The following is a 14,232-nucleotide window of genomic DNA, read 5'->3' as shown; positions in this document are numbered from 1 at the left end:
CCCACGACGTCACCGTATGTAGCACTAAGCAGGAACAACACTGCACTTCCCGAGAAAGAAGTTTCTAAACCCAAATATCTCCACTGCATTTGCCCTGATCCTCAACCATCCAGCCCAGCCCAGCCTAGCCCGATCTAACCTACCCTACCCTAACCTAACCTAATCTAAATTGGTATCTTACTGTTGTACCAGTAAGCTAGTCTGTAAATCCCACTAACTTTATTCCTTAACCCAGAGCAATGTTTTAAAGGATTACTAGAGAGAAGAAATGCAAAATTGTAATGCTTCTTTTATCCTTAGATCATCAGCACTACAGCAATGCTATAAACCCTATCAAATGATCAGGAAAGATGGGACCACAGCATAAAAGGAGAACTTTAAATTACTTCAGATGGAGGAAAGAATTTTCCACTTACATAGAAATGTGTGGTTTTTCATGCCCCTGTGAAATATGGACACTACTGGCAGGGTGAAAATATGCATCCTAGTTTACTTCTGCCCTAAGTGTCTGGGATATCTCAGCATAAATCAGATGAAGAATACTCTGACTTGTTTATAAACACCCTTTTGCCAATAAGTAAGTTTTGCCACAGGCATTCGTGTTGAAATCACACCCCATCCTGCAGTGAGGTTTGAAATTTGATACTGTAAATGAAGAATGCACTGAGAACATAATATGCATAGGATGTCCTGTGTAGGTACTAAATGCTGGAGGATAAAATATCCCTTTCTGGGTCTCCTCCCTATTGCAAGTGGCAGTGAGCTCCTGCCAGGACCATCTCTGCTCCCTGTGGTGTCCTGGAGAGATGTGAAATGCCTCCCTGGCTAGTGGATGATTTCCTGACAGGGACAGAGGGACACTGTGTTTTCCACAGTTGTATCTCCCACCTGAGACCTGAGCACAAGGGTCACACAGTTACAACTGGCTTTCCTGCCATGTGGCAGCTTACTTTCACTACTTCAGAATCATCTTTTTCTAGGCTAAAGAGTTTCTGTCTTTCTCAGGAGAAAATAATATATCAGTGTTAAATAGAGAGTTAGGCAATTAAACATACCATTATTGAAAGGCTTAGCTGAGCTCTTGCAAACAGCCTCCACACTGCCTGCCTGTGGGAGGACAACTGGAGTGACTAATGCTGTCAGGAGTGCAGCTCACCACTGCAACCACTGTAACAAGATCCAGGAGCAGAAAGAATAGCTCTTTTCGAATACCTAAAAGAAACAAAGCTCACATAGCTTTGTGACGTGCAAAACCTTGTTGGCTAACATAGGTGATAAAGTGTCGGGGGTTGACACTGTCCCAATGCCATGAAAGCTGCTCACTCACTCCTCTCTGCAGCTGGACAGAGAACAGATAATTTAACGAAGGGTTCATGGGTTGTGGTAAGGACCAGGAGAGATCCCTCAGCAAATCCCATCATGGGCAAAACAGGCTCGACTTAGGGATATGAAGTGAACTTACTACTAACAAAATCAGGGCAGGATAATGAGAAGTAAAATAAGCCCTTAAAAAACCACCTTCCCCCAACCCCTCCTCCTTCCAGCTCTACCTCCTACCCCAGTGGTGCAAGGAGACAGCGAATGGGGGTTTTGGTCAGTTCATCACTCGTGGCTTCTCCCGCTGGTCAGGGAGAGGGGTCATTCCCCTGCTGCACCCTGGGGTCCCTCCCACGGGAGACAGATCACTGAAAACTTCGCCAGTGTGGCTCCATCTCATGAGCAACAGCTCTGTGTGACCTGCTGCAATGTGAGTCCATCCCACCAGCAACAGTGCTCCCCAAAGTGCTGCGGCATGGGTCACTCTTCCACAGGGTGCAGTCCTCCAAGGACAAGCTGCTCCAGCCTGGGAGCAGCACCCCTCTCTCCACTGGGTCTTCCACTGGATCACAGCCTCATCTGAGGTATCCGCCTGCTGCAGCGTGGGGCTCCTCCATGGGCTGTGGGTGGATCTCTGCATCCCCCATGGACCCAGGGGCTGCAGGGGCACAGCTGCTTCACCATGGTCTGCACCATGGGCTGCAGGGGAATCCCAGCTCCAGCTGCTGGAGCACCTCCTGTCCCTCCTTCTGCTCTGACCTTGGTGTCTGCAGAGTTGTTCCTCTCACATGTTCTCACTCTGCTCTTTTCTGGCTGCAGTTACAACTGCACAACAACTTATTTTTTTATTTCTTCTTAAACCTGTTATCACAGAGGCATTACCACCACTTCTAATTGGCCCAGCTGTGGTCAGCGGTGGGTCCATCTTTGGAGCCACCAGAGATTGGCTCTGCCAGATGTGGGGGAAGCTTCTGGCAGCTTCTCACAGAACCCACCCCTATAGCCCCTACTACTACCAAAACCCCAGGCCATGCAAACCCAATACACAAGGGCACCTGCAAGGGCTTCCAGGCTGGATTCCAGTTCCTGTCCGTGATGGTGGCCACTCCTGACACAGCCTGGCAGGAGGCAGGGGCAGCTGAGGCAGCTGCACCTGACTAGTGCTAGGGAGGTGCTGCCCACCACTGAAGCATTTTGAGGGCTTTCCTTTGGCAGCAGTGTGGCCCTGTGGAGTTGATGCTCATTCCCTGGTGAAAAAAAAATCTCCTGGGGTGATGACATATGAAAGGAGTGATGTTGTCCTCCAAAAGGAAGGATGTTGATGCCTACTCTGTGATGGGGAATGTGGCATGGAAAGGGGCAATGACTAGAAAATTCACTTCAAAGGTGTACTTCTCACCTGAACTATAATGCTCCTATTAATGCACGTATTTGAGTGGCAATGCACTGTAGCAATGCAGCCAAGGTACAGGGCTCGTAAATCAATCGCTGCATATATATTCAAGTTCTCCTTTGGGAGATGTAGAATACAATTCAGCCAGTGGATTGAAGTTGATCTGGCCAATCAGACCTGATGCTATTCCTTAGTACAAGAAATCTTTCTCTAAATTCTTGAGTTTTTTCTGCATACAACTTTTATTTGAAAACACATGTGAGGTCCCTTTAGCTGTGTGATTTGCAGTGGTGGTTTTATACTGTGATGAGCAGGAGAAAGTAACAGGTAACAGCTTTTATTAGACTAGAAAGAGGTGGGGATGCTTCTAGGCGCACAGAGTTCAAGAAAGGCTTTCATGCTTAAAATATTTAACACTTTTGTGTGCTGCAAGGACATTCAGAGGAAAGGAAATATTAAATGGCACTGTTGAAACACATGTTAGCTGGATATGGGAACCAGAGAGTAAGTCCTGGAAAAAATCTACCTTTTTATTTGTGGAAAATAAACTTTCTTCTCCACTCTAGCTATTCTCTTGCAGACTAACTTCTGTCTAGAAACTACTTACCCAGCATCAAAAAATTCTCTGTATATTGCTGCTGGCCTCTCTTAAAACAAGCTTTACGACTGTTCAGCTTCTAATGTTAAGATCAAGTCTCCTGTGTTTTTCAAAATCTAAACACATTTTAGCTGCATTTGATTTCCCTGCATCATGAGGTGGGGAATATACATTCTATCTGGGCATGGTGCTTCTGTCAGGAACCTTTGCAAAGGGATGCTTTATGTAGAAAGTTAATGGCAATCCTGAAATGTTTCATGTGATACAGAAAGAATTTCTTTCTCTTCAAACAGGAAACATCACCAGGCTAAAACATCTGTTCCTTTTATGCAGAGCTTTTGTTTCTAAATCCTTGCTATAAAAGCAATACACAGGTGTGTTTTTAAGAAAAGAAACCATGTGTCTTAAAATTAATTTTCAGTGTTCCTGGTAACTTTATGTCTCCCTTCTTCCAATATTAGATTTTTTGGCTATGTGAATTCAAGCCTGTTGAGTCTGAATTCTACTGTGTTGGCCAGAGTTAGCTAGATTATACTATTTTAAGCACTGGTAAGTCACAGCTCTGAAATGTGTGCTTAGCTGTAAGCACACACTCCCGTGCAATTCACCTCAGCTAAAGTAAAAGCATAAATCCTGGGCTGCCTGGGGGCCATGGGGCTGATACAGTGCTGCACTGGCCACTCTTGCTTCTCACTAGCAGGTGGAGTTATTTGCACAGTGCTGGATGATGTCTATGTTGTGTGACCAAGACTGCTAGTGAGGAAAGGGAGGCTGTGTGGAGGCAGCAGGGGAAGCAAAGTCATCTTCACTGCAAGCAAGTAATGGGGAAAAGTGTCAGTGCTTTTGTCTGTACTCTCAAGCTGGGAAAAAGAGGAAGCAGCAGCTGTGCCAGCTTCACACTTACACCCAGGAGATTTTATAAATTCAGCAGAGACCTTGGCTTGCAAACAGGTCCTGCCCAACAGAGCTGACTTGCTGGTGTCATCTAACAGAGACAGTCGCACCAAAGTTCCTGGCTGCTTTAGGGTGAGAAGAGCTGTACTAGGGGAGCAAGCATTATGCCACAAGGGTCCACCTAATAGATACACAGCTGGCAGGGGGGTTAGCTTTACAATTTCATCAGGTGAAAAAAGACGTTTGGAAATGCTTTTGGAGAAAAAAGAGGATCCTGGCCAGTCTGTTAGACTTCGTGTATCCTTTTGCATTTTGCCACCTTTCCTGTCCAGACCTCCCAAAATGTCACTTGGAGAAGATATGGCAGCCTTGCCCTCCTTACTTGTCAGTTCCTGTGAGCGTCTGAGGGAGCAGGTCCTATGGCCTCTAGATTGACCTGTGTACTTGCAACCAGCCCCACAGCTCTATGGGAATATGTTGATTTGGGGGATTCATTATTTTCAAGCAATGATTTCAAGCATTGAGGCTACAATATTACCCTAATGCCCAGGCTGAGGTAAAAAATAAAAAGCTACTCTTTCTCTTCTCTGCATAGGATAAAAATGCAAACCATTGTGTTTCTGTAGCACACCTTAATGCTGTTTTTCATTAAAATCTTTCTACATGGAAGCAACTTATTTTTATGATGTAAAGGATGACTTTTTAGGCTGATTATTATAACCTGATTTTACTGTTCTTAAGGAATTTGAATCTGCATATTCAGGGACAATATAATTATTTTTTCAGGGTAGCAATTTTTTACAATTCATTTTTCTTTCAGGGAGCAGTGTAAATAGCATCTCTGATTTCCATTAAAAAACCCCTAGCCTTTATCCTTTATCATGTCCTTCCTTCTCATTCCCAACCAGCCTCTTTCCAGCAGAGTGGGAAATTCACAGGTTTTGCTTGGGAGGCTGTGAAAAGATTAACTAAATATCAAAGACATACCCAGTCTTGAAATTAATCATGTTTCTACAGTATCTGTGCCTCCCAATTCACTGCTCTCAGTTTCATTGCTGGATGAGACCCAGAAACCATCAAATATGTTGCTACAATAATAAAGAGGAAATACTACTAGATGGGCTGGGATATTTCCCTTTATTTAAAGTGTTAGTCCTCACCAAGTCACTCATAACGGAAGTTGTGATAATAGGTTATGACATTTTATAGGAATTTAATGGTTTGTAGAAATAGTGATCTGTGGGGAGCTGGGAAGAAAAAAAAAGAAGAAAAAAGAGAAAGCAAACTAAGTGCTTAGTTCCTTGAAATACTTCTAATGACCAGTAATCATGTCCAACATAAATCCTTTTTAAATATGAGTAGCTCTGACAGGATTTAGTGCTTGTAACAAGGACAACACTGTGAGTTCTACTGCAGGCAGCAGGAACTTATTTTTAATTATTAAAATGTTATAATCACAAGAAAAAGTCTGTTATGGCCAATATGAGCTTTTCCCAAAAAGTGGAGACCAGAACAGAGTATAGCTCAATCCAAAGAGACTCGAAAAGAAAGTATATTAATTGCTTAAAGAGTGAGCAACGTTTTGAAAAATAGTTGAAGTCAAATAGGCTTTATTATTTTGTCAAAGAAAAGCTTTCTGTTTTATGTAAATATGTCTGTCAAGATATTTCCTTTTTGGGAATTGTAACACACAGTACTCCAGCTAAGTCCAGAGGAAGTTGTGCAGGTTCTGGTCTACCAAGATAAGAAACTTGGGGAATAGTTGACAGTGAGAGTTACAGTGAGTAGATGTGGTGGTAACTGGTGTGCAGGGGCCAGATATGCTATTTAAAATCTCAGTAGTTAATCTCCTTAGTGTGGATTTTGACTTTGCAAATGCTCTTCAATGCTTTAACAGTTATTTTTCAGAAGGGAGTGTTAACTGTGTTTGCTTTTACACATTCAAAAGCAGACAAAATTATTTGCTTAGAACACTGAATTCCTCATTGCTGAAGGTAACATGGTTTTAGGATTGTAACTGTGAGCACTTGGGCTCAACAAGGTTGGTCTTAGGAGGTGAACTAACCTTGCAGCCTCTTGTGTAGAGAACTGAGGCAGGACATGAATTTCCCTGTGCTCATCTGCTCATCATTTGCCATTGCTTCTTCCTCAGCTCCACTGAAATTAAACCAGAGAGTTACCAGTTCACATGAGATGGGGTTTTCAATTTTGAAGTCATACAGAGAGAAGAGGAATTAATTCAGGACACAGCGAATGAAGAGTCTGAATGGTGTTTGGAAGCATGGTGGGGTTGGCAGTGTGTGGCTGCCGGGGGGTGGCCCCACAGTAGCACTGCAGCTTCCCTCTAGATTGCAGGCTGGGCTGGATGGGCTTGCACTGGGATGGGTGAAGGTTGAGAAGAAAGATTGTCCTCACATTCCCTGTCAGATGTTTACTCCTCTGTGAACTCTCAGCACTAAAAAAGCCCTTGCACCTTCCTAAGGATATCACGATGTCAGTAGAAGTGGGAAATGATGGTACAAATGACTCATCCCTGCCTCTATGAAGATTAGAAGATTTTTGAATATTAAAAACCAGTCACCTTGTTGGAAAGTATCAGTTGCGATCTTACTTTCATAGTTCACAATTTTTTGCTTTGCGTTAAATTTCTGAAGCAAAGTAAATTCATTCTGTCAGTTAAAACTGAGAACTGACACCTTCTTTCAGGATTTACTCTATCTTTTTCACTCTCATATACTGGTCTTCCCTCTGATTGCACCCTGGAAGAACCCAGTGTTCCTCCACAACTGGGAGGGGGAAAACAGATTAGGGCTAGCCCTGACAAGGGGCAGACTGGACTGGAAGGGGTGAGGACCAGCAGAACGCAGTAGTCTGTGGGCACTGTCTTCCCATGAGCAGTTACTGATCCCGTTTCCCTCCCACATCCCCCAGCCCCAGTGTTTGTCTGCCTGCTCCACCACAGCCACCCCTGTAATTTCCCCAGGGCTGCTCTGAAGGACAAGCAACAAGGGCTAAACCTGAGTGATTGTTCAGAGACTTATTTCCACAGGCTTTTGTCCTGTTTTGCTTTGGGACTTTTTTTCTGGTTTGGGTTTGCTTCTTTTTATTTCCCCAACTTAAAAATTAAACCAGAGCTGATGAAACAAGCCAAACCCATGGACAGAGGGCTTTGAACAGCTGTAGTTGATAGTTGACTGTGTCTTGTGAATCATTTTTTCCAAAAGAAAGTCTGGAATAAGCATTCTTCAGTTCTGCTGTAGCTATTCTGAAACTTCACATGGAAGACAAGGCTTTTGACCCCAGTCCCATAAATCCACTCCAGAAAACTAACTCTGTGTAGATGAAAACTTACCAATTTTAGTGTCCCCAAAAGTGAAGCACAACTAAGTCCAGCACAACATGGATAAACAAGATGCTGTGACACTAGACGTGAAAACAGCCACAGCTGTGAATCTGTGCTGCATGGCACTGGTGTGTGAGTCTTATGGAAAAATTTATGAAGCTTCTTGGCTTATGATCAGTCCCATCTTGGAAGGATCTTGTTTCATCTGTGCTGAATTTCCCACGGGGATTTGAGACTTCACATCCACTATTTTATTAATTTCCATTTGAAAATAATGTATATATTTGCCTCATCTGTTTAACTTGTAGAAAAATACTAACTGGAAGAAATACCAGAGGGTTTCAGCTAGACAGGGGCATAATATGCAGCTAATACATATGACTCCAAAATGTTACAAGGGCAAGGTGAAGAGAGATGATCTTCTAAATCTCTATCATTCTTACCTTACCCTTAAGAATCCTTACCTTTCTTTAAAGTAAGAATAAAACAAAGGCATACTGGCTTGCAATTTTCTTTTTCCTTTTTATTTGTTCAGTAACTATGACTATTCCAGGGTCCCCATCTTTAAACGTGTCTTCTAGATATTGTCTCAATACAAATAATTTCTGTTGCCTCACAGCTGGCCAAAAAGTAACTGGAATCAAATGTTGCTTTATGAGCTCCTGTCCATCATCTCTGAGATCTTCTTGTTTTTCAAGAATAATTAATTTTTCTTTCAATTCCCTTCTGTGGACCTGTAGCACTTTATTGATAAGCGCACTCATAGAGAGCTGAAACACTGTCTTGCCAAAACACATGAACATTCACCTCAATTCTTACATTTGTCTCTAATTTCACTTTGCCCTCTAGAGCCCACTCTGGTTTTTTTTCTGCACTGCAAAGTACTGTGTTGACTGAAATACATCAAAACAGATTTTTATTTGGTGATGAGATATTTAAGGACAGCTATGAATTAAAAAGTAAACCTGATGATACAAAAGTTTCTGAACAACTAGTGGGCCATAAATGAACATATTCCAGTTGCAGACAAGTTAGCCAATAAAAACTGGAATCCCTCACAAGAGAGCAGCTGAAAAATATTTCATGTTATTTCCAAATTTTGGTAAAAGTAAGACCACTTCAATAACAGTTTTCTGCATTGTAAAAGCCACCCAAGGATATCAGAGCCAGAAGAGTAAGCAGGCTGAATGTCATTTTATTGTACATATTTGAAGAACTACAAACCAAAACAAGCAACAGGAAAGATTTGAAACAGTGCCAAGGTGGGTCCATTTCAAGTGTGGTTGGTTATGAAGCCCAAGAAATACACATTTTGCTGTAACATTTGTGGCAGGGTGTCACCAGGTGGGAAAAATTACTCTGAATATTTACTCTGGTTTTTTGGTCCTTTTTTTTGTTCCAGATCATGGTGAAGTTGCTAGCTGGTTTTATTTCTGGTATTTCAGCTTGATCCATGAGATCCATGTCTGCCATCTCTTCTTTACCTTGCATCCATGGGTGGTAGAGAGGACAGTATGGACACCCTGCAAAAGAGACCTGTGTCATAGATATGATACCTGGGACCCCATGCACCATCACTGCTGTTCATACCAGTCCATTTTTTGCTTAGATGCACCTTTTTATTAGCTCCACTTTCACTGATATTTCTCTGAATGGCTGGAGATCAGAAAATACTTTGAAGTTGTTCCTTACCTGATGCTTAAACCAACCTGTGGCAATTCCAGCCTTCCAGGACTCACACCACCCTCTTTTGGGATCCACAGACATGCTCTCTCCTCTGCTTCTTTATGCCAGACACAGAAGCCTGTGCCAAATGTACATCGGGGTGGCCACAGATTTTTTTTTTTGTTGTTAAGTTGCTGGGCTTTTACCAAAGTTTTAACTCTATTCTTTCAGTGAAAGAGCCTTGGTATAGATCTGTTCCCCTCACAGCAAGTGATGAGGGAAAGCACACCATTCGAAATGGAGTTACCCAGGGACAATTTCCCAAGGGTAAAATCCAGGCCCAGTTTTACTGCAAGATGTTTTAAAGAATTTGATTATATTGTAATTATTTCTGAAAGCTGTGTGGTTTGGAGGGGAAATTAATTGGAGGGCTATACGTCTATGTGATTCAATTAGAAAGCAAAGAGAAAGAGGCAGATTTCATGCAGCAATAAAGCACAGCACTGGATGATGATGTTTGAGATTGCAGTAGCCAGGATGAATATACCCATCAGCAAGTAGAATGTGCCACTGGCAGATGTGGCTTTAGGGTACTTTTGCATAGAAAAGTTATTTCAAATAACCTTTTGAATAAAGTTGAAGTGAATTGGAAACACTGCAGGAAGGAATAAAAGCCTTGCCCCCACATAGTTACAGGTAAATATATTTCAATTAAAAGTAACACTGTCCAATTGGGAAGTTACTACAGAAGCCACAGCTACTGCAAAAAATGTACTATGTAGACAAATCCTTCTATAATTACTTTACATCTTTGAGCAAAGCAAATGTTAGAATTACTCAAATGTAAAAAAAATTGCATGCTTGGAAAAGAGGATACAAACTTTCAAAGAAAAATGCATATTCTCACCCTAAGTCAGGACCACTTAAATAAGCAATGTACTACTTAATCTTTGATGCAGTCTGAATCAGTACAGATCTAGCAATGAGGCATGGGATGCGTAGTTCATTCACAAATATGTGATTCTCTACTTGTAGGTGAAATAGAGATGGAAAGTAGCTGCATGTTTTCTCAGCAGAAAACACCTTAAGATTCACTGTCTGTCAAAGGTTGCAATACCTTCCTAGAGAGTAACCCTCACTGAAAATTCATATAGATTAATTTATAGCTAGAGTAGACACCTTGCTTACCAAGGAAACAAATTACATTACATTGAATAATGCATTACATTTTCAAAATTTAATTTCAGAAGCATGATTATTTAAATACAATAAAAATTAACTAGAGCACTGCCACAAGATAGATCACAGAACAAAAAATAAATGCTATTTATAATATTTGTTTATAAATATTATAAATTATGTGAGGTTAAAATCTTTGTACCTTAGTTTTTAAGCTTCCTTGTCACCTTATCAATCAATTGGAGACATCTTCTCATTTCTGCACGGCTGATCTCCCAAGAGCACAGGTCGTGTTGTTTGTATTTAAGAAAAGAGTCTATTTTTTGGAAGTACTTTTTCAGTTTCAGCCTGCTGGCTTCTTTACTCCGACGGTAGTGGGTGTGCTTTTTGATTACACATGCCTCCAACTGCTCAATTTGCAGATAAAGTCCATTTTGGAACTCATCCAAAGCTGTCCCATCCCAGGCAGCTAGAGTCAGATTTTTGCTAAAGATGTAGAAGATATGTTGGAAGATCTCTTCAACGGCAACTCCAACAGTCTCTTTCTGCCTGGGCTGCAGAACCTGCGTAGGAAATTTGAAGGACACTTTCTCTCTTAGACATTGTTGAGGAAACTTTTTGCCCATTTTATCCAAGAGTCGCAGGCTGTTCTCGATCACTTTTCTTTGCTGCAAAGGGAGGTGGTTGCACTGAAGACTGGAAATGATGGTGGTGCATGACAGTATGAGGCCAATTTGTATCAAGCCAATAGTATTCATGATAAAGACAAGCTCTAATGTTCCTCCTTTTGTGTGTATAAATCCTGAGTGCTACGCTGGGTGCTTTGAAGTCATTTGTAGATTCCCATTTCTTCAAAATCTTGACATTTAATTATTCTGTAGGAGAAGTTTTCTTTCATCATTTGTTGGTTTTTAAGGTTTTCCCCCCTGTGTATGCTTTTGACAACACTTTCATTTTCTGCTTTATGACTTCATAGTCTTTTTTTGTTTTGTTTTGCTACTTTCTTTTTATTTCAGCTGGATATTAGAATGTAATGTATGTATGTCAGATTATTTATTCTCTCTACTACTAAAATTCTATAGGAAGTATAAAGAGAATTTAAAATAAAGAGTTATGTAAATACTTGTTTTCCTAATATTCTAGCGGTGGAAGTACATGCTGAAATAAAGTAACATTCTCAATGATGAGTCGGGGACCTGCTGAATACTACTGCCATCCTGCCTCCTACAGCATGATTTATGCCTCCAAGCTTCAATTAAGCTTTCTCTACCTACTCATCTTTATTTCTTACAACCATTTAGACTCAAAGGATGGATACATATCATTATAGTGTGTGTGTGTGTGTGTGTACAAAACTGTGTATTAATATGTGGGTTTTGATACATAAACACTGTTAATTAAATGAAGCCCTGATCTCACTTAGAGACTATAAATGTCATGCAAATACAAACACTAACACGGGAAGAAGTTAGATTAAATACTCCTTTTCCCCCATGAGAGTAACTGAGCAATAGGCAATATCAATGCCAATTGAGTGCAGGTCTGAATTCTGACAATAAATGGGGAGAATGAATAGGGGTGACAAAATATTCCTATTAAAATATATTTCCTTGCCATATAATAGAGGTGGTGAGGGCTATCACAGTACTTTGGGATATCTGGCCGCTGTTTTTCATTGTATTTTGACAAAAGCTAGTCTTAAACTGCTGTTTTGCTGTCTCCCCTGCCTCCTGTGAATATATATGTGATTGCAAAGGCAATAGTCTGTAAGTGATACTGTCTGGATGAAGAGGTCTGATAAACTGGTTTTTTAGTCTGACACCTGGCTGTGTATTTGTTGCATAAAGAGTATGCAAGAGTGGCAGAAAATAAATCCCCTTGGTTTCCAGCTGGTCCCCAGAGAACAGATGGGCTAGGTGCAGCTGGGCTTAATTTCTGATTAGAGCCAACTTGTCACTCTAAGTCCAGTCACATTCAATGAGATCCCAGAGGCACCAGTGGTGAGGGTTGCACTCTAAGTCTGGTCTCATTCGCAATCACAGAGTCACAAAAGTAGTGCAGTTTAATGATTCAACACAGTCTGGTTGACTTGAATAAGAACTTTCAAGAACCCAGATTCACCAATAGTTCAGTTTATTGGGGCATCAGGTTATAGTTTCTTGTTAGATTTCCAGAGATAGATTCACTAGACATGACAAAAGTGTACAGTGCTATGCACAAGTGTTCCCAGGTGTACTCTGACACAGCTGGAGGTCAAATCTTGCCAAAGAGGTGTCCATGATTTGGGGAGGAGAGAGGAGAAAGCCCATTGACTTGTCTGAAAGGTGCTCATGTTCTCGTCCTCTGCCATGAAGGATTTCAGATACCAGTTTATACATATGGGAGAAGTGAGCATGAGACTGCAGCCAAATCCTTGTTACTGCCAGCATGAATGCGGAGAGGGGCAGCCACATTATATGATCATGAAGGATACAGAGAGAGATTACAAAATCTGTGGGTCTTGTGCAAGGATGGAACAGAACACAATGGGGACACCTTGGTGTCTTTCCCTGTTCCTCCTGGCCAATTGCAGCGGTAAGGGTCAGCTACAATCCTCCTGAGGACCTGTCACCCATCAGCAAGCCATCATGCCCACAGTCATCCTTTCACAGCATACCTCATGGCTCTAAGCCTCATTCCTACGGTATTCTTGTTCTGTTGTTGCACCCATTGCTATGTGGTTGGCTTCATTCCCAGTCTGGTAGTCATTCCAAGCAGATTGATGATGCTGTTTTAGAGCTTCATTTATGCTCAGGATATAGGTATTTGGGAGGCTTTAAAAAGTTGCTTAAGCAAACTTGGACTGAGTGTACTGCCAGGGTAAGGAAAAATTTATCCTCTATCACCTATGACAACAAAAAGTAACAACAATCAGAGTGGGATACAAAAAGTCTAACATGAGATGAAATCTTTTCACCTAGTGGGAATGTCTATTTGGAAAACTGGCTTGAAGTGCATCAGAAATCAGTAAAAAACATACCTACGTCAAGAAAATTATTACATAATGCTACAACACTTTCCATAAATTATACACAAGTATTTTTCCGGAACTGTAATCATTATATGAGTTTAATCCTTCTAGTGATTTAAACAGATAAACTTCATCATATTCATTATATCTTCCAGACACACAAGTTAAAATAGCTTTGTCCAGGTTTCCTTCTTAGTGAAGAGCTGAGGATACCATCAAGAGTGTCACAGAGGGAAAAACAGAAGATAGTCTCTTCTGTATTTCTTAAAAAGATAGGGTAGGTCCAGGTCTTACTTTCTTGTCTGTCTTAACATGTTGTCTACACTTTCTCACAGAGCAGTTACACCTGACAGTCCACCAGGGTTTGGCTTCTGTTTGGTTTTGTGTTATTTGTCTAATAACAATAAATTGTTCCACCACAGTCAGCCAGTTTCTTGATTATTGCACTAAGCAAAGCATTGTAGTGACATTGTATGATTCAGGACACAATCTGCTCTAATCTACCTTTACTGCTTGGTTCAGGAACAAACAATTCATTAAAAGTAAAGACTGGAAGGAGTAACTGAGTGATATGAAGCTGCAGCACAGATTGCTGTTTATTTCTCTGCCTGTGGGTGAAGCACAGACCAACCACTCTAAACTGCAATGAAATGAGGAAAAGAGTTGACAAAGCACAGCTGTATTTCCAAGTAGATCTAATAGATCATTATTCTGGGAAGGTTATCTAGTCTTCAATTTGCAAAAAAGATTTGCTCCTGAAAGATCATCTAGCTATATGTGTGTCTTGGTTTTGAAAGACAGGTGTCTGCTAAGGAAGGCAGAGGCCCCCTTGA

The 14,232-nt window shown here is 41.3% G+C and overlaps 1 protein-coding gene across 1 annotated transcript; it reads right to left on the bottom strand.

Moving 5' to 3' along the window:
- Positions 1-10,426: 10,426 nt before the first annotated feature.
- LOC121657425 (interferon alpha-2-like) lies at positions 10,427-11,305 on the bottom strand. Its single transcript, XM_042013129.1, has one exon. The coding sequence runs from the start codon at positions 11,145-11,147 to the stop codon at positions 10,593-10,595; it is 555 nt and encodes a 184-aa protein (XP_041869063.1). The 5' UTR covers positions 11,148-11,305; the 3' UTR covers positions 10,427-10,592.
- Positions 11,306-14,232: the final 2,927 nt, after the last annotated feature.

The sequence above is a fragment of the Corvus kubaryi genome, unplaced genomic scaffold (genome assembly GCF_017639235.1).
Source record: "Corvus kubaryi isolate FWS band 111438036 unplaced genomic scaffold, C.kubaryi_AGA036_p1.0 split1-37296, whole genome shotgun sequence".
Taxonomy (NCBI): domain Eukaryota; kingdom Metazoa; phylum Chordata; class Aves; order Passeriformes; family Corvidae; genus Corvus; species Corvus kubaryi.
This window is presented reverse-complemented; position numbering and strand designations above follow the sequence as displayed.